At 38.3% G+C, this 21,195-nt stretch overlaps 1 protein-coding gene across 12 annotated transcripts in view; it reads left to right on the forward strand.

Moving 5' to 3' along the window:
• The window catches only part of LOC306876478 (dachshund homolog 1-like), a 112,751-nt gene that overhangs the window by 62,140 nt on the left and 29,416 nt on the right, over positions 1-21,195 (forward strand). For 6 of the 12 annotated variants that reach the window (XM_079427675.1, XM_079427684.1, XM_079427685.1 and 3 more), the window contains exons 3-6: positions 3,853-4,014; positions 19,054-19,080; positions 19,530-19,702; positions 20,023-20,158. In XM_079427675.1, coding sequence (XP_079283801.1) covers positions 3,853-4,014; positions 19,054-19,080; positions 19,530-19,702; positions 20,023-20,158 — 498 coding nt within the window. The remainder of the gene's footprint in view (positions 1-3,852; positions 4,015-19,053; positions 19,081-19,529; positions 19,703-20,022; positions 20,159-21,195) is intronic. The other 6 variants (XM_079427682.1, XM_079427676.1, XM_079427681.1 and 3 more) reach the window with 1 other exon arrangement.

Consider the following 21,195-nt stretch of genomic DNA (forward strand, 5'->3'; position numbering starts at 1 on the left):
AGGTATGGGGCAGGCCGCATGTTAATTAATAATGAACATTCTGACAATATTCAGAGGCATGACAGCGTTAAGCCAGTCTGCTGTTGGTTCCTTTGCATATTAATAGATCCTTCATTATTATTTAATATGACAGCTGCTCCAAGGGCTACGATCAGACCCCATCTCTATTATTTGCTGTTTTGTGCGCATTATGACAGTACCATGTGATTCTTTATTTGTCAAAGTTCCCACCCCACGCCGCCGTCTTGCGCCCGTCTGCCCGCTCATCCTCTCTCAGGCTCAGCTGTTTATATATGGCTGAAGAGATCCTTATGTCTGTGAGAAAACAGACATGGCTGTCTGAATCTAAAGGTGACTTTCAAAAGTCGAAACATTGCGATCTGCTATTGGTGCTTTGCATACTAATGAATGCTAATTGAGGAAGGAGTGGGTTGCTCGTTGTGATGTTCAGACGTGCACGGGCACTACGAGTGGACTTGTTGCTGATGTGAAGAACTGTTTGTGGATGGGCACTCTGATGTAGATGTTACAGTCAAACACACCCTTGTAGCCTACGTTGGATGTTATTTGTGATCTAATGAACCAAACTATCTCTCTGGACCGATATTGAATGATAATGTAGAGGAGGATCCATAAACATGAATACAATTGCCTCTTGCATGCTTGTAGTTTGTAGCAGTGCTTCTCAATTGCTTTTACTTCATTATTGATTTATTTTGATATTTCATAATTAGTATTTATAATTGTATTATATCTGATTATATTGTCTCAAAAACATACCACAAACTATGCTTATCCTATATGAGCTAATATTTAATGTAGTCTGGGTTGTGTCTCCTTTTTCCTATTGTGGTGTTGTTGAAATTGGCAAAATTTAATTTAATTTAATTTATTTATTTGTTTGTTTATTATGATAAAATATTTTATAATTAATATTTATAATTTTATTATATCTAATTATATATTGACCCAAAACATGTCACAAACCTTGTTTATGCTATGCAAACAAATATTTAATCTAGTCTGGGTTGCATGTCCTGTTTTCTAAATAAGGCCAAATTTGACTTATTTATTTACTTTGTTAAAATATTTTATAATTAGTATTTATAATTTTATTATATCTAATTGTATATTGTTGCAAAATATGTTTATCCTATATGAATATATATTTAATTAAGTCTTGGGTGTGTCTACTTTTTCCTTTTGTGCTGTTGTTGAACGTTTATTTATTTACTTATTTGTTTGTTTGTTTGTTTTTCAGTCGTTGAAGGATCAGTTTATCCTAAATTCTGAAAAGTTTATTTAGAAGTAAAGCCTTTGCCTTTAATAACACTGTTTTAAAAGTTGTCAAAATTTATTTTGCTATTTTACCTATGAACAATATGGTTAGTAGCATATGTTTTTCATTGCTATCTTTGATTTGGCCATTTTTGATTCATAATCCACCAGCCGAGAGCCACTAGTTTATGGTGTAATAGACTAATTGAGCAAGAAATTATGGTAAGCTGTTTATTGATAACATCTGTACCTGCAGGACATTCCATATAGACATATCCATTTTATTTGATAAATGAATATGATAGATGTTTTTAATGCATTACTGAAGTGCATAATTGCCAGACTAAAAATTCCCCTAAATGCAACTCCAGTGCCCGACTTTTTCGTGCAAGCAACCGGAAGGTGATTTTATTCCTTTATTTTTTTTTCCTCAGGTCTCTGCTCCGCATACATCTCATTTAGAAAACAGTTGACTCTCTCCCATTAGATGCAAATGAAGATTGACCTTCAGTGCGAATGGAGGCCATATTTATTATGAGTGGAGGGGGGAAGTAGACCCCCCCCCCTGCAGCTGTAGGGCATGAATATACAACAGCAAACGAGAGCGGCCACTCCGACACCGTGTATACGATTCATCAATATGGTACTGATGTACTTTAAAATGCAAACAAGCCCAGAAAGCCGGTGGCATGCAATGCTGCCCACACCATCTGCCTATCTGTTGCTGGGGAGGCAAGGTGGCGTAGTAATGCCACATGTTCGATATCTTTCTTTTTCCCTTTCTCTTCACGCTCAGGAAAGGAGACAGAGGCCAAATGGCCACAGTTGAGTCATGTCAGTGAATGTGACAGTTTAGTGATGATGAATTTACCAATTGGCTTCCCTCACGTGGGGGGGGGGGGGGTTGTTAAGTCAAATGGGCCATGAACATATCTCAGATTGATGGTACATTAGAGGATTTGGGGATTTTAAGGACTGTTTTCTTGGAAAAATTGTAAATACTGACTGAATCTTTTGCTAAAAAGCAATAGGCTGCATATTATATCTCTCAAATTAGCAACAAATGACAGATGTGTAATTATATGGAAATAACACATACAATTGACTGACTAATGTAATGTCATTTTTATAATATGTTTTCAGAGATAATTGTGGGGTGCTTTTCTTTAATATTAATATGAAATTAATTAATTGACATATCTTGTAATTAATTGGATTTATTTTGAATTGATTAACAGGATAATAAATAAATATACAGAATTCAGATCTGTTTAAATGTTAAAATGCATTCAGTTAAGACATTTAATATTTTTATGAAGTTGCTCAGCCTTTATCCCAGAACCCGCTTCGCCTTCTAGTCTCATACATGAGACTATTGTACTGTAACCATTTTCAATACACTGTATGCATAAAATGAGACAGAGATCACAGGATTCACTGAACACAGCTGAAAAAAAAAAAAGCTCAGCTTTGATTCATCCATTCACATCATTTCAGTAATCTTCATTCATGGATTCAAGGTCTCTTTCAAGGATCCTCCTTTTACTTATTGCGAGTCTTTCAGGTGTTTTGTCATTGAAAAAGAGTATATGACAGCGAGTCAGTTCTTTATCCAATCTCCCCATCTCCACTGTCCTCTTTTTAAACAAATCAAACAATGGAAAAATATGATGATTGCCACTGGAGCCAAATGACTTTGAATCACAGCGTTCCTGTTCATTCAGAGGGAATGACAATGGATTTGAAGTCAGATGAGAGCATTTACTGTGCACGTGTTGGAGATGTTTCACACATTTGTGTGTGCATGTGTGTGATTTGAGCGCGTCTTCGGTTTCCCACTGTTTCAGACTGTTTGTTTTCACTTTGTCGTACATCCCCACCCGTTTATTTACAAACAGAAACCATGGCAACATGTCAGTCATGATATGTTCTCCTGATTCCATCTGTCACCATCAAAGCTCAACGGCGTCATCTTTGCATTTAGAGAGAAAAAGAGACGGAAATCAGAGAAGACGTACATGACAGTGAGGCTTCCAGCAGAAAGCGTTGCATCAGTCCAATGGGGCCAGCTGTGTAATCAAAAACACAAAGCTACCGTCAGTGACGGGATGCAAATGATCTGCTCTTGTTAAGACTGTGTTAGGCTAGTGATGGGAGAAAAGACCGTGTCAAACAGTCAAAGAGCAGGAAACAGTTTTCCCCTTCTTTCTGAGGTAAAGCACTACTCAAAGTAATGTGGGATCTCAAAACAATGAGTATAAAATTTTTCTTTTGCATGATTACATAAATTATATTTCAATATTGGATGCTATTCAGTACTAAAGCAATTGTATACATTTTTTAATTTATTTTAATTAATATATATAAGTTTATTTATATATATATATATTATATGTTTCCCAAAATGTGGAATCAGTTGTTTAGATAATAATATACAATAATGCAACAATCATGACTTGAAAAAATGACTTGAAAAAATTCTAGAAACATTTCTTGACCAATCTTTTGTTTTAAGCCCATTTTAGTTGAACCTTTATGTTGCAGTGACTCCATTTTTATGTCCTCCTGCTGTAGGCCTCACAGCCGCCGCTGCAGCAGCTGCGGCCGCCACCAACGCCGCCATTGCAGAGGCCATGAAGGTGAAGAAGATCAAACTGGAGGTGATGAGCAGCTACCACGGAAGCAACACCCAGCACGGGGCCGACTCAGAGAACGGAGACCTCAGCTCCAGTGTGGGTGAGTCACCGTCCACCAGCAGCATGACTCACACTGCATGCAGGGCTGGTATTAGCAAACGTCTCACGATCTGTCACGAGTGGTCAGGCAAGACACATTGCAGTTTACACTTAGGAGTAACATACTTCTCAAATGTGTCTTCTGTGACTCCTTGTGATCAGATTTTGAAGGGAGGGTCTCATGGCTAAATGTTGATAAAGTGGGGTTTTTTGGTTTAGCTAATTTTGTTACAGTTACTGTATGCAATTGACCATTTTTCAGATATATACTATTAACTGAATTTCAGATGCTCATGCTTTGTGATCTGTCACTGCATGTTCATCAAGTCTTGTGCATGTATATGTATGTATGCACTTTTCCCATTTATAACTGAAAAATTATTTTCTTTCAAGGCCACATGTAGACACAAAGCACATGTGTAGGTGGGACTCATCAGGACAGATTAGCATTTGCATTACAAATGCGATGCAGTCATATGTCCACTTCCTCCCCATGTAGTTTAAGCACTTGCAAAGCATTTTGAAACCCAATTGTACCTGTACTTAGCACTGTCCAGTCAGATGACCAGAAACTGACCAGAAATACTCAAATTTCTTAATGCTAGTGTTAACAGGGTTAACTTAAGGGGCAGTCGTGGCCTAATGGATAGAGAGACGGACTTTTAACCCAAACGTCGTGGTTAGGTCCGTCAGGGATTGTAGGTGGGGGGAGTGAATAACCAACACTCTCTCCACCATCAATACCATGACTGAGACCCTTGAGCAAGGCCCCAAACCCCCAACTGCTCCCCGGGCAGCCGCAGCATTGGCTGCCCACTGCTCCGGGTTATGTTCAGTACTGTGTGTACACTTGGATGGATTAAATGCAGAGCACAAATTCTGAGTATGGGTCACCATACTTGGCCCCCCCCCCTTCCTTACAACGATAGTTCACCAAAAAATAACAATTCTGTCATCATTTACCCACCCTCATGTTGTTTCAAACCTGTATGACTTTCATTATTTTTTGGAGCACAAAAGATATTTTGAGGAATTGAACTGTTTTTGTCCATGCTTTTTCCATCAGTTAGGTCCAAAAACACACTTGGACAGTTTTCAACATATCACCTATTTATAATCCGCAAAAGAAAGTCTAATTCAAAAAGTTTAATTCAGTTTTTGAACAACATTTTTGAGTGAACTATCCCTTTAAGAACAAACTGATCTGCTGTTATAAAACCAAGCATAATTCCTGCTATTTACCTATGCAAAATTCTTAAAATGTGCTCTTGAACATAAACTGCAAACGTCCACATCTATAAGGAAAGCTTTGTGCAATCTTCTATTGAGCAGTCAGTTTGTTTGGTTGATTCCAAATTCATCATTAGCAGGTAATGCACTTTTAAAGTAGCTACACATCAAATTCATCCATGAGCACTTTATCCCAAAGCTAATAGCTATTAAGCGAGCCGCTAATTCAATTTAGTGAAGAAAATTGGTTTTGAATGTCCCCCGCTCCAATTAATCGTTTCTCAGATACATTCCGATTTTTTCTCTCTCTTTGCAACATTACTTAAAGCCATTTTTTTTGTGGAAATTACACTGTTATATTAAACCACAAATCCATTACAAATGATTCAGTTACCATAATCCCCGAGCTGAACTGTGCGCGTGTGATTTCCATTGTGAATATCCACCCTGCGTCGAGGATTTCCCAGCTGCATTTGACACTAGGAGTTTTGGCAAAACACGGCATGCTCTAAGCAGATTTATCGAAAGGAAGCCGCGTGGAGCTGAGGTCACCCGACAGCGAACGACGGCGGGGGACCGCGAGGTCACCGAAATTAAGATAAATGCGAATCGGAATAGGCGAGGCTGCGACAATGGGGCTAATAAGAAACTGTTTTTATCTTTTTACAATTTAAATTGTAACCTTGAGCACGCAGACTCCCCGAAGAATAATAATTCCTGGCCCAGCGGTGGGCGAAGGAGCCAAACTAGAGAGGCATTAGAAGCTTTGAGTGAAATATATGGCCGCGACGCCTCTCCAACCCATCCACAATCAATTGGATTCTTTTACTTTAATATTTACTCGCAGCGATGAGATGCTAGTCTGCATGGTGATGAACAGTCTTCCTCTGGCGTTTGAAGGTGACCTGTCACCGCGTATGGACAAATCTCTCGCTCGCAGAAATGTAGAAAATAAATCATTAAAGGCAGGCGGGCCTCTCATTCCAGGATTTAAATCACTCCCAGATTTATGATTTAAATTAATGCTTCGTTTGGTCAAAAGAACGGAGGCTGAGACAAATGATGTTTGCTACTGAAGTCATCCTAATATTGATTACTGGATGTCAGTGCAATCTCTTGTTTATATCAAGCACTCTCCTGTGACAGGGTGGCCAATAGGAGTCACCCGCATGATAAGAGGGCGAAATATAGCTGCCTCTATTCAGCCAGCCAGAGGCGAGAAACAAGCTCCTTTCAGCCTTTAATTGCAACATAAATTAGGTTTTTAAGTGAAATAGACAGTGTTTTCCATTCCCTTCTCCAAGCGAATTCCCTCACTGCTCCGGATCATTACGGCATTAAAAAGGAAAGGTCATTTCGCCAGAGAACCGAGAGAGATATCGCATCTGGGTGTTTTAAAAGAGTGCCAGAGAAAACACACAACTGTGAAAATAAACTCTTAGCTGCGGTGCGGTGCTCTGCTGACTTCTGCTTTTCTGAGCTCTTTGATTGGCTGTAATGCTTTTGGACTGTGAATGCCTATTATGTCCTGCTTATAGGCGCATTCTGCAGCTGGAGTCCAGAGTCTGAAATCATTTGACAGATATAGAGATGACTTAAGAACAGAGGAACTCAGCTAAACTCTCCAGACAGGAGTGGACAATGTCATGAGCAGGAAGTTAGCCGGTGCTATATTAAAACAGTTGCTTATGCTATGAGGTTTTATTTTGAGACACTTAGCATGCATGTGCAATTATTTTTTTAAATGTCACTTACAGAGGCTTTAACACTGACCATAATAATAATAATAATAATAATAATAATAATAATAAATGTATTTATTACTAAATAATAATAATAATAATTATTATTATTATGGTGTTGTTGTTGTTGATGATGATGATGATGTTAATGATAATAATAATAATAATATTATGATTATTGTTATTATTATTATTTTTTTAACTACTACTACTACTGGTGATGTTGTCTGTGTGATGTTATCACTTCTATTGATATTATAAAAATAACAAATATAATTATTATCATTATTATTATTATCATCACTACTGTTATTTATTTATTTATTTATTTTTATTGTAGTATTGCATTTTTGTGAGTGATGCAAAAGTTGCCACTGTAAGGGTGTTGTGAATGGTTAAAAGGGCACTCAGTAGGGTTTCTAAACTGTAAAAAAAAAAAAATTCAAAGTGGTAAATTGAGCTTGTGGTAAATAAAACTGTTTACTTGAAAATATCATGTTTAGTTAACAATACTACTAATAATAATTTCTGAGTGAAAATTGTTTTGAGATAAATCCTGCGCCATTTTGTTTTCAGTGTAGGGTGTTGTGTATGGTCGCTACTGTTTTTCATCCCTCAAATATGAATCCTTTTCAATTCCTCCACTGATATATATTCTGATGGTGATTTGCAGTACAGTCTAGAACAGATTTAGTCTGAAGTGTCGATAGTAAGTGTGTGAAGGACATTGTACTCTCCTCTGGACTTGTTGGTGTTGATGCAAATTGGCTGGGCTAATGTTTTTTCTACATTAAATATTCAACTCAATCACTCTCACCGGCTTGCATCACAATTATTAATTACAAAAACAGAGAGAAAAACAGTCAGCCAGTTTAAGTTGGAGCCAAATAGCCAAACACCCTGAACGAGAGAGGAGGAGGCGAACGTGATTAAGCTTAGTGCTTGCTTCCCTTTTGATTCTTCCCCAGCTTTTTTTCAAGGAGGTGGGGGTTCCCTTCTCTTACAATGTGGATTGTTCCATTGACTCACAGGAAACGGCACAATTACAGATCACAAACCAAGCAAAACATGCGCCTGGAAGACACACAAACAGCAATCCATTCCCTCGCACTGAATTGACCTGAATCAAAACCCAACACCTGCCCTTTTCAAGCAAGATGAATTGTTTGCTTATTTATTCATTTTATTTGCTTTCTTCCCTTTCTTGCGACTCACGCATTTGCAGCCTTCGGGTTAAGAAATGGAAGGAGGTGAAAATAATCTCTCTCTTGGTGGCCACTGGGTGCCATTTTGCATCTGATTCCTTGCCACGGCAACGTTAATGGACCTTAAATCCTCTCCGTAATTAGATGGGGGAATTGTGTGTATCACCAACCAGATGATGCTGCCATAATGAAATAAGCGACAAACTTTCAGGCATGTATGTGCGCGTGGGTTTGTGTGGGTTTCTGCGAGTTAGCGTGCTCAGACCCGGCCCAGACCTGGCGTTTAGCGTTTTGGGGAGTACGAGTCTGTCACGTCAGGGCTGGTGACAGGTGTCTATGCTAGGGACAGAATTAAAAGTGAAGGGGGGTAGATGATGGGTGGGCCTCCCACCATCGATGAGGTCAGGCCGACAGGCTTCTTCTGGCAGAGGAGGCCAGCACTCAAGAGATGGATCTGCAGAGAGACCGCAGCTGTAAGCGTGGAGGAGCTAATTGGTCCTTATCTTGCTGTCCCATTCATCTTCATTTTTTACCAATTACCGAGCATTATCTGTGTTCTCGGTTGGATATGGGAGTTAATCCTTTTTGGTTAAGCTGCTGGTGCAGCTTGCAAATTTCCACTGGTGGAGCGGGTGAAAGAGTCAGAGCAAAAACAAACTAGGGAAACTTCTCATCATTGTACACAGGAAGGAATCGATTGGAAATGACATCACAGGATGGAAAGAAAAAACAGCGGGGAGGTGGGGAATCAATTATTGGTGTTATAATTCAAGCTCTTGTTTGCAAACGTTGCAGCACCATTGATTTAGTTGTTTTCATTGCGCTTGCCATTATTGACTTGTTAAAACCATATTTTCTTCTCATCAGTGGATTCAAATGTGCAGCCAATGAACCGGTGGTGTTTCAAATCTTGTAATAATTACTCAAAATGTATAAAATTGTGGCAGAAGTTCCCTTTTTTCTCTTATTATACACTTAAGCTTGCAAACACATTAATAACTGTAAGACTCATGCCTCTTATTTTACTTGTTACACTGTCAAGAGCGATCTCGTCACAGATTCAATGCATCACTGCGTCAAGAGCTCGATGACGCTTTTAACTGACACTGAGGAAGTCGGTAGCGGTGCGATATCTGTCTGATGAGGGCTGTCACATTTCCTCAACACCTATCAAAAAACATCGACCCTAAACCCATTGTCTTTATAGCAGGCACATCCATCATGCATCGGGGCCGCGTCGCGTCTTTATAATCAGCCAGCTTGTACATCGAGCCCTCATTTAGCATAAAGCATTCGTGCTCAATACCGGGCCTCTTAAAATAGCTCCCCATAGAGGACGGATTGAGTGAGCCATGCCTCCTGCTCTTTGATAGGGATCTGTTTGGTCACACACAGCACCAGCTGTCATCTCAGCCTCGACTGCTGTGATTTAATTAGTCTGTTTATGTCCTTTCTAATAATAAATCCCACACTGTGGAAGGACAAATCCAACAAGGGTTGCGCTTTGTTTTTCAATCTGGCGGCCTCGCACTGCTAAACGTGGCACGGCGACGGCAAACAGAAGAAAGTTTTCGGTTTAATCGTGTCTGTCTGTTTGACTTTCACTTTTTCTTCCTCTCTTTTCTCATGCCTTCATCAAAGTCAGGTTGATATAGTTAAAACTTCTCTCTTTTTCAAGTGAAATTTGTTTAAATATTTCTTTATTCAGCTTAAATTGATGATGTTTCCTATGATTTTAATGTTTCCTATGATTGATTGATTTTTCCAAAATAACAGTAATTTTGCCAAGTTGTTCAGAAGGTATTTGATCCAACAACTAAAATACAGTCAATCATTTTTTTAAGGAAAAAAGAGGCATGTTTCCCAAACTGAATTAACACCTGACATATTTAACATATATTAAATTTGTATTTTACATTATTATAAACATCAATATTTCCATGTATACAATGGAAAAGTTATATATTTGGAAGATATATAATGGAAGTTATATATTTATTTTTTAGTGAAGCAATTGAATACCATACAAAACATTAGTTTTTTTTTTTAGTATCTGAAAAAATAAATAAATAAAATAATGCCATATGGACTTTTGACATTTGAGGGATGATGCAAATAAATCTCAGCAAATGCTTTAATAGAACTATATGTAAAGCAAACATGTAGCTGTGTAATGTGTTTTATTCATATGAATAGGATGGATGATTCGTTTAAACTGCTAGTTTTTAATCAATGAACAGTTTGAATTGATTCAGGGGAATTAACTTTAGGCATTAAGTTTATAGACATTCATTTCAGTAAAAGTACCTGGCAAAATGAAAGTGCAATAACATCATTCTCATATTCATGATGTGGCTTAAACTAAATCACCACAAATATAGTATGAAAATGTGATATATTGCCCAGAAGTCTGCTGAGTGAAAAACCAGCCTGCAGCTAAACGGTAAAAACACATCGTACACTTCCTAGCCACATCTGAGTCGCACCGGCAGAAATCAGGGCAATGATTCTTTCCTTATTACTCGCTGACTGAGTCCCACCATAGGCATTTAACATCACAGATAGCCAGTTTCTTCAAAACCACCTCACCTGTGTCAGTTTACATTGTTGAATGCTGTTTTGTCTCGCCTTAAACATCAACAGGGCTCTTCACGGGAAGGCAGGAAGCATTAGTAATAGCTCTGAGACTGCGATGAGAACCAGGGCTGAGTATAGAAAGACACGCGGCCTCTCCTGGGCATTCGTTTCTGAGTGCCTCTATTAGTGTGTTGTGCTCCTGGGAAGCAGGTGACAGATAAGTGGAGAGCGTCACACATTTTAATAGAATTTCAAAAAGATAACTCGATAATCACTTACTTTTTTAATGAAGTCGAATTGCTTGTTTTAATTCCGGTTGCATCGACAGTTAAGCATCAGCATAAAATTGAATATGCATGATTTTGGGAGAGGGGGGAGTCGGGTGTAAAAATGTGCAAAGCGCTGGTGTACACAAATGCCTACAACTGCAGAAACAGATTACAAAATGGGAATTGATTAAACATTATTTCTGTAATGATCCGTATCATGCTCTATCATCTCTGAAAAGCAGCACAGCTCCACGTTACTGCAGTGAGTGTAGCCGGCACCAAACGGTAGATATTCGTGTGGCCGCAGACTAAATGAAATAAATAAGTAACCAGTTTACTTGTCGAGCCTCATCAACATTAAAGCTCATTCTTCATTAATTGGACGAATTAATTTGGAGCCGTTTGATTCCGTTGTGAGACGTGGTGCGTTGCCCGTCCCTCTTTACTAATCTCTGTCAGGTTGCATTTATAAGTGGAATTGAGTGACCTTTGGAGGCAAAGATAGGGATGAAGAGATCTACACAAATGGAAAAGACAATGTCACATGGTGTAAATGCGATGCATGTAATAAATGACATTCAACCTTTCACACACGATAAGCCTCTGCGGGCCATAATGTGAAAGATGCAAGCGCTTTGACTGCTTCGAATATTCCTCCGATAGGTCACCTCACTGCACTCAATTACAGGAGGGAAACAAACCAGCGCGTGATGCCTAACAGCTGCGCCTTATGATGACAGAGAGGATGTGGTGCAATCGGAATATTGCCATGATTATTGCAGTGATAATAACATTGCAGCAATTAGAACATAAGAAATGAAGACGCGTCCATTATCACTCACAGGTATCAATCATGCCTGGAGCCCCATTAACCCAAACCAGACAAGTGATCCTGCTCTGGGTCAGGCTTCCTGCCAGAACAAATCATCCCATCACCTCAAGTTACAGAAAGTAGCCCGCATTTAGCCCGTGTAGTACATGTACGAAATACAGGAGTCTGTGCAACTCGACTTTTCTTAGTGACCCAGAGGAAATTTGTGCTCAAAGGTTGCTCTTTTAAAGCTTAAGAGTCCTGTTATGTTTAGTTTGTTTTACTGAATGTCTTCAGAAGAAATGGAAACAAACACTAATATAGAGCAGGAAAAGAGATCTCAACCGTGATTTTTCTTTTCTATTTGGAAACATGCAAAAATATTTTTAAAGGCAGTTCTCTCATTATATTGTTTTTTATTATTATATGTAAAACTTATATTGTATATTTTTGTCTAAAATTTAAATATATTATTTAAAATAAAAGTAGAATAAAATAATAATAAAATAATTGTTATATTTTATTTACTTAACCAAGTTAATTAACCGGAATTCTCCACTTTCTTTCACTCTCATAGCTGTCATGAAGAAGCTATTGTGATATTAATGAGATCTTAGTTTCTCTTTTTCTATTGAAAATTCTTTTTTTAAGGGTTAGTTCACTCAAAAATTAAAATTAATTAATCATTTACCCTTATGTCAATCTAAACCAGTGATATTTTTTAATACATTTCTAGTATTATATTTTCTTTTTGTTTAGATTTTTGTAGTGTTTTTTTTGTTTGCAAATGTATGCAGTTTTTATTCATTTTTATTTTAGTTTTGGTTATTTTAGTACTTAAGTAGTCGTTGTAGAATTAAGTTAAACTAATTAAAAATTTGAAATATTGCCTTGGCAACCAACTGATATTAAAAGTTTTTTTATTTTTTATTTTATTTCAGTTAATGTCTATTTTATTTCCAGTAACAAAATGTATTTTTAATGCCCTAATTTTACTTTTAGATTTAGTTTTAGTTAACAATAACCCTAATCCAAATCTGTTTGAATGACTTATTTCTGTCAAACACAAAGTATTATCATTTTTGAACAATATTTCATCTGTTTTTGTCGATATAATCAGTTTTTTGAGTCAGTTGGTTCCAAAACAAAACTGGACCCCATTGATTTTTATTGTGTGCATTGCACACATATTTTTCACAGAAGAAAAAATAGGTCATACAGGTTTGAAGCACATGAGGGTGAGTAAGTAATAACATAATTTCCATTTTTGGGTGAGCTATCCCTTTAAGCACATTCAATAAGACCAAAGCGGTATGACAAACATAACAAATCTCCTTTCACAAGGAATTTCAGAATCACGCAAAGATGCAGCCTCTGCAACGTGATGCTAATTTTGTAATTAGAACAGATGATGCAAGAGGCTGTCTTATCCACTGGAAAGCCTTCCTATGGACCCCTGCACTTTGTGATTGATAACGCTGTTCGATACATTTCATTTCAGAGTCCGAGTCAAATGACAACTGCCTGCCATTGACTGAAAGCAATCTTTTTAAACGGGACCCTTTGCTCAGTATCTGATGGAAATGATTCCCCCCTCCCTTCGCTCTGCCTGGGTGTCACAGTCCCTCAGGGAGGCTGGGGGGGGGGGGGGGGGGGGGGGGGGGTATTGATTGGACTTGAATATATTGTACCCTCAGTGGAAACATCTGCTGGTAATGTCCGTTCCCTTCTGCTTTCCCTAAACCAGCAGTAGTTTATGGAGAATGATACGGGACACATTTAAGCTAAAACCAATTCAATTCCAAATTGGGTGTGCTTTCAGTAATATCCAGAAGCTTGTGCCTGGGCATCTCGTACCATGCAGGTAATTGTGTTAACCAGCTCAAGTTACACTGTATGTGAGACCAAACTGTTTTGTTTCACCAGAAACAAAATATGCCACTGTTTTATTTTATGTTATTTTTTATTAATTTAATTACATTTTTCTTCCAACTTGAGCAAAATCTAAATGTGTGCCTAGCCAATAAATTAAAAACATATTTATTTATTTATTTAAATTCTCTCTCTCTCTCTCTCTTTCTCTCTCTATATATAACACTCTTAAAAATAAAGGTGCTTCAAAGGTTCTTCAAGCGATGCCATAGAAGAACCATTTTTGGTTCCACAAAGAACCATTCAGTCAAAGGTTGTTTAAATAACCATCTCTTCCTTACCTTTTTATAATCTGAAGAACCTTCTTTTCACAAAGAATCTTTTGTGAAACAGAAAGGTTCTTCGGATGTTAAAGGTTCTTTATGGAACCATTTAGACAAAAAGGTTCTTCTATGGCATCGAGAAGCACCTTTATTTTTAAGAGTGTATATACAGTATATATATATAAATAGGGGCCGACTGAAATAGTCAATACACATTTGGCCTCTATCATTTTGGAGAATAAAATAAAATAAAATTAAGATAAATATTAAGATAAAATGTACTTCAATTATATGTTTCTATATCAAAATAAGAATGTCATGTCGTTTTGTTTTCGTCACATACAGCGTAACAAATTGTGACGCTGGACCAAAAACACTCCACCATATGTCAAGAACTGCTGCTGGGCCTTTATCCTCCTGGAGGAAGAATTATAAATAAATAAATAATAAAACAATGCTGTCTGTCTCCTCCATAATCCCTACCACATGTTTGCTTTGATGGTTGTGGGGGGTTGCGGGTCTGCGTAATTATGCTACCTCATCAAACCAGAGATGTTTTGTTGCCATTATTTTTTACACTCACAAGTGTGTAATAGGTGTTTTCCTTTACCCTCTGTTTCTTATTAAGCACTCTCACTTCAGAATGAGCATAGTAAATGCCTTTTTTTCTACAAGGATGCAGTTTCTCTGTTCTTGTGGCTTCAAATTTCGCCTGCAACAAATACTCAAGCGTCTGGGGATGTTTTCAGCGCTGCGTGATTGTTGGTGATAGTGTACAGGTCTGTTTCGTTTTTTATTATCATTTTTGGAGGGATATTAACAAATTCAAGATGTTACTTTTTATGATTAGCATTGAGATTATAAACAGGAAGAAAAGACTTTAAAGTTTTTCTCAATGACACAGAAAGACCGTGGGTGGCTACTTCAAAGTGGAATACCTTCGTCTAGCGGGCCTTAATGAGTTACAGTGTTTAACAGCCTTGACTGGCTATGCCATCTGGGAAAAAGAAAACAATCTATACTCTTACCAGAAAAGCAGTCTCGTTGTCTGTTTATGAAGGACCAATGCTTTTATTTCCAATAACACCTTCTCTACACAGATGGAGCACTGCCTTTTTATGGTTGAACGTCCTTTTGTAATAGGCACATTTATGAGTGGCCTGTATCATGTTTACAATTAAAGTGTAGCATGATTTGTTATTTGAATGAGAAACCCGTGGCGAATAGCCTTGACAGTTTATTAAAAATTGATGATTGTTTATGGCAACAAGTGAGACCTTTTTATAACGATGGGCATCGCAAAAAATAACAATCTGCCATTCAGAAACGCCACATGAAAAACAACTTAAATTGTTATCCCGTTTCAAAAGCTACTTCAAAAGGCAGAAGATTTTGGCTCTCAAATCAAAGGGACGTGCAAAAGAACGTCTGTTTAGATAAGAGCATTTACAACATACTGCTCCGTCGCGTTGCGCTGGCAAACAAAGATGGATAGGCCAGAAACAAGTCATTTAATTAGCGCTGGAACCAACGTCTCTGACTCCGGCAGCCAATTACACATTCCAACGGCATCTGCAGGTCCTATTTCACGCGAGGAAAGCAAATCTTCCCTGGCTCGGCTTCATACAGTACATCTTTCCTCTTCCATTTAAGAGAAGGTAAATAGCAGAGATGGACAGCTTCATTAGACAGCATCTGAGGAGCAGGCAGGGCGGATTGTCGCTTAAATAGTGGGCTTTTACTGGAGGGCTAACCGGCGACCTCAGATCAATTACAGCTGACATTATTGTTTGTCGTGAGCTCTTTCAGGACAGAGGAGTAGAGGCAGAACGGGCCCAGGCTCTGCTGAAAATGTAATTTTCCTCCTCTTTTGCTTTCATTCCACAAACAATAAATCACTCAGTTGAAGCGATAATAAAGTGCCAAGTAGGAGCTGGTTTAATTTGTGTCAAGGGAAAGCTTCCTCCGTCACAGGATAATGCAGGCTGCTAGTGCTCAGAAGGCCGGCTTTCACCAGACAATGGCTTCTTCAGTCTGTCTCCTTTTAACGGCCGCTGGAATCAAAGTTCAGCTGTTTGACAATAATATCTCAGTTCTTAATTCATGCAAATTGCAGCAGTTTATCCCTCTTGTATACTAAATAAGTTAAAAAAGAATAGGCAGTGACATGGCATTCTTTTTTAAAATAAATAAATAAAAATCTTCGTTCAAATCTTATTTAAAAATTTAATTATTAAAACTTTAATTCATACAGACAATAACCTGAACACCACATCCTCTGGTGAACATGTTTTCAATTCCTGAATGAAAATTAATTTGTATTTTTTAGTGGAGCTTAAAATCAGATATATTAGATTGTTTAACTGCCCACATAATAATAATAATAATAATAATTGTTTTTGTTTTTTTTTTGCCTTCCAAATTTTGAATAATGTTCAAGTTGTTCTTTTCCATGCATGCAATTACAAATGAATGGTGACTGGAGGTTTCAAGCTTCAAAAGCATAATATATGCTACAGTATATTACGCTATATTGCAAGTCGTACTTTCTGATTAACAAATAATGTCAGAATTTTCATGTTTGGCTGAACTATTCTACAGTATTATCTGTTATCTATTATATCTATTATATTGCCTTTTTTAAAATCAATTTCAAAGACCTTTTTGTTTAGACTACTCATGTTTTCCAAGCAAAATATCAAGACAAATTGGGCTGGATTTTTGAATTCATGAAAGTGGGATGCCAAACCTACTACATAAAAAATACACTTGTCTCTATCTATCTATCTATCTATCTATCTATCTATCTATCTATCTATCTATCTATCTATCTATCTATCTATCTATCTATCTATCTATCTATCTATCTATCTATCTATCTATCTATCTATCCATCCATCCATCCATCCATCCATCCATCCATCCATCCATCCATCCATCCATCCATCCATCCATCCATCCATCCATCCATCCATCCATCCATCCATCCATCCATCCATCCATCCATCCATCCATCCATCCATCCATCCATCCATCCATCCATCCATCCATCCATCCATCCATCCATCCATCCATCCATCCATCCATCCATCCATCCATCCATCCATCATAGTAACAGTAATTTTTGTTTGATGGTTACACCTCTTGAAATATATTAAAGAGCACTTACCTTTTGAACTAGAGTATTAAAAGAATTCTATGCTTTCACCCTTCAGAGAGTGACATTTATATTTTTTATAATTTATAATGTATTCTCAGGACTCTACTGTAAATTTGAACTGACAAAAATCATCTGAATCTTTACATTTTGAAAAAGTATAAATGAACTGCTCAGGTTTCTTATATTTTCATTGATTTTGTCCTTTTGTAATTTAATCAATAATCTACAGCACAACAGAAAAAAGGTATATTTATGAAATAAAACTCTTTATTAACAAGGTAAAATGGCCTTGACAGTGTCTTAAGGGGTTTTGTTTGGAGATACATTTTTTGAAAACTACAAAAGAAGGGGAAAAAAACTGTTGATGAACAATGCGACTGTTTCATCAGACATCTGGATTCTAGACATCCACAGTTCATCTCCTTTCAGTCTGTCTGAAAAGCATTGGTGGACCTCTTTTAGCTTGTATCATGTTTTCTTATGCTTTTCAATAGGCCATTATGGCTGAAACATCACTTAAGGATGGCGGAACATGAAAGGAGGTGGGACGAGGGGAGAGAGGGAGAGAGATTAGGCCCCTGAGAGCAGTCTGCTACTGTAAGACCGCAGTCGTTCACACATGCAGAGTTTTGCTTTGTGGAAGTCGGTCAACAAAACAGACATCATTCACCGGCAGGCTGATAAAGGATGCCTATTTAAATGACAAAAGCAAAGTCATATCAGACTTTAATACGTTTCTCCCCTCTCTTGTAAATGTTGATTTCCTGAAATCCAGTCAGATCTTCTTGAGCGAATCACAAAGACGCGCCGGCACTCAATCCGGCTCTTGAAAGCTCTGAAAGGTAGATACGTGCATGAATGCCTCTCTCAATTTGTTTCGACGTGGCGCTGTAAGTATCCTGCAATCACACGCTGGTGCCATGGCAGGTTTTAATTGAGTCCGGTCCTGCGAGCGGTAATTGATTCAGACTCGGCACTCGAGGAGAGACGCCTTTACAAGGTGCTGCTTGGCCTCTCGTTCTTTTAATCTCCGCCTCCTTTTTAAAGTCGGGGAATGTGTTTTCCCTGTGCATCTGCTGGTCATCTTTCTTATGGAAATGTACAATGCTTCTCCGAGTAGCGGTGACACTGAAGGGACCCCCTCCCCACCCACCATCTTCCTTTTTTTTTTGGTTTTATTTTTCTGATGTAGACTCTCTCACAGCCCTTGGCCACTGATATTTCGTACAAAAACAACTCTCTGGATTATCCCTCTGTGTCTCCTGTTACCTTGAGCCGGGCGATAAAAGGGGAAGTGTGGGACGGAGCAGGGGCCGCCCGCTCGCGCGATCGGATCCACTGCGAACACTCAAGTTGTCTTTCAAGTGCTCGAGTGGTGCCTTTGACCGTCCGAGACCGAAATTTCTCTCAGTTACTTTTGATCCTTTAGTTCAAAGTCAGGAGTGGGAGTGAGTGGGTCTTTAGTTCAGGGACACACACCAGGCTGTGACCTTATTTGTGTGCATATGTCCTTTGAAAAAGCGGGACAGCTTCCTTTCTACCCATTTAATCACTGTCTAAGAATGTAGCACAGTTTGCCTTAGTTATATGTATGAGTTTAGCAGGACATTCGCATTCAGGATCTGGGTTTTGTCATCAAAATACTTGTACGTCTTAATTATTTCAGTCCCGTGTAAATATCAAGGACTTGAAATGACGTTATAAATGCACTCTGTTATACAAGTAATGGAGTTTATGGCACAAATACTGGTAATTAGCTTGTAGGCATCTCATGATACACACTTAGTTTTAATTGGCTCGTTTTTGCTCATTTTCACTAATGCCTTTCATGTTTGCCTTATTTTTCCGCAGATATTTGGAATGCATTTACTATTAATGGTTAAGTATTTCCATAATTTTTCCCTTTCCCAATATAATAAAGATAAGCTTAAATTTCACAATTATTAGGATATTATGAATGTAATCGCTGTAACGCTATATATTATTAACAGCGATATGTATTATTAACAACGAAAGTGAATATTTATGTTTCTAATGACCGTAATGGCTCCAAAATGCTGCATTTATTTATTTTTTTATAGTCATCAGTAGCTTTAATGTAATACAGTATCTAATGTGACGATTATTATTTAATGAATATTTACTTGGTAAGCCACAGCGCTTGCACAATAGGTCACATGTGAATAATTCATAGTGTTTCTCCTTTAAATCTTACTCTCTTCTTCAGCAGTACGCTTTCTTTTCTGTCGCACACGCGTCTTCCATTTGCACACAACTTAATGCCAGAAATGATTAATTAATCAGCTACTCTCCTCTCTCATCTTCAGGCTTGGAACTGCCGTTTATGATGATGCCCCACCCCCTGATCCCTGTCAGCCTGCCTCCCGCATCCGTCACCATGGCGATGAGTCAGATGAACCACCTCAGAACCATCGCCAATATGTCCGCCGCAGCACAGGGACAGAGTGCCCCATCCCGAATGGTGACATCAGTGATTAAGGTAACCCACGGCGCCGTTCTCTCATTGTGTCGTGCACATCTCTCATCAGCCATTGAGGGAAGGTGGAGGGGGCTGGGTGGTGCGTGATCCATGCTTTCATACGGCATTGCGGGGAGCAGTCTGTCAGACAATAGCCTGGGAAAGAAAGCAAGGAAAGGATGCAGAAGAAGGGGTGGGGGGACGGTGTCTCAAAAAAAAAAAAAAAAAGAAGAGAAGAAAAAAGCACAGACGCTTGTGTGTCCGTGGAAGTGTGTTGCTGAAAAGAGTGTGTCATGTAATGGCCGCCCTGGCTGTGTTTGTTTTTCCTGTTGGCTGTGCAGGAACGGGTCCCCGACAGTCCCTCCCCTGCCCCCTCTCTGGAAGACGGCAGGAGGCCGGGGAGCCGTCCCTCATCCCAGCGCAGCAGCAGCGTCTCCAGCTCTCCCGCGCACACGGAGAGCTCCTCCGACAGAATGCGTATGTTCACCTCATAAATCTCTCTCCCACTCTCTTTGTCTCTCAATTCCTCTCCCTTGTCTCTTCCAGCGTCTCTGCACACGTGCTACTAAATACCGCACTAAAAATGCCTCTTGTTAAGAGTGTAGCGCATGTGCGTCCCTCCCCTCTTTCTGTTGTTTTCAACAGATGGCAAAGAGATATTAGCTGTCTTTTTTTAATCTTTAAGTTTTGATCTGGCTCAAAACAGACCTCAAATGTTTTCATCATTAGCTGTGTCATAAAATAAAAACAATGTCCTTAATCACTTGAGAGAGCCTGTATATATGTTTCTCGTCATCTCTGAAATATGCTACCATGTTTTATGATGTTATTCTGGGAGCAGTGTCTTAGCGAGTAACTGTTTATTTTAATTCAAAACTTATTTGAGGTCTGAATGTTACATTATATTGGATTTTAACCTGGAAATATATTTTTTAATGAATTCATTTTATATGTAAAATAAATAAGACAGTAAGGCATATTAATAAGACTCAATTTCTAAGCCACAACTCAAATTCAATTTGTGACATTTTATGCAAACTTCAGGAGTTCATGCTGCTCCATAGTGTTGTCGTTGAAGCAAACCCCATTATTTAATTAGTAACATAACTGTTTACATTTGACCTTTTTTATTTTTAATTAAATTTTTGCTGAAATCATTATGCTAATAATATAATTTGTAGTGGAGGAATTGTATTAAAAACTATTTTTACTAGTGGTCTCAGACTTTCACAGGTTTTTGTAAAGAGGTTTTTTTTTTTTGTCGCCTCTTCTCAGATGTTATAGAGAATTGCATTGAGAATTGCTTGCGCCAGGCAGAGTGGCAAATGTGATTTTGATTGACTGGCGCATTGATTTGGAGATGAGGTATACCACAAGTCACAAACCGTTGAAAGCCAAGGACGTATTCACCTTCTCTGGCCACTGGACGACGAGGGCTCTTTTCAACTAGAATCATTATTTATCACTCGAGGTGTTTTGCGTTGTCGATTGAGAGCGTGTCGAGATGGGAATAA

This window comes from Barbus barbus (assembly GCF_936440315.1).
Source record: "Barbus barbus genome assembly, chromosome: 10".
NCBI classification, from domain to species: Eukaryota; Metazoa; Chordata; class Actinopteri; order Cypriniformes; family Cyprinidae; genus Barbus; species Barbus barbus.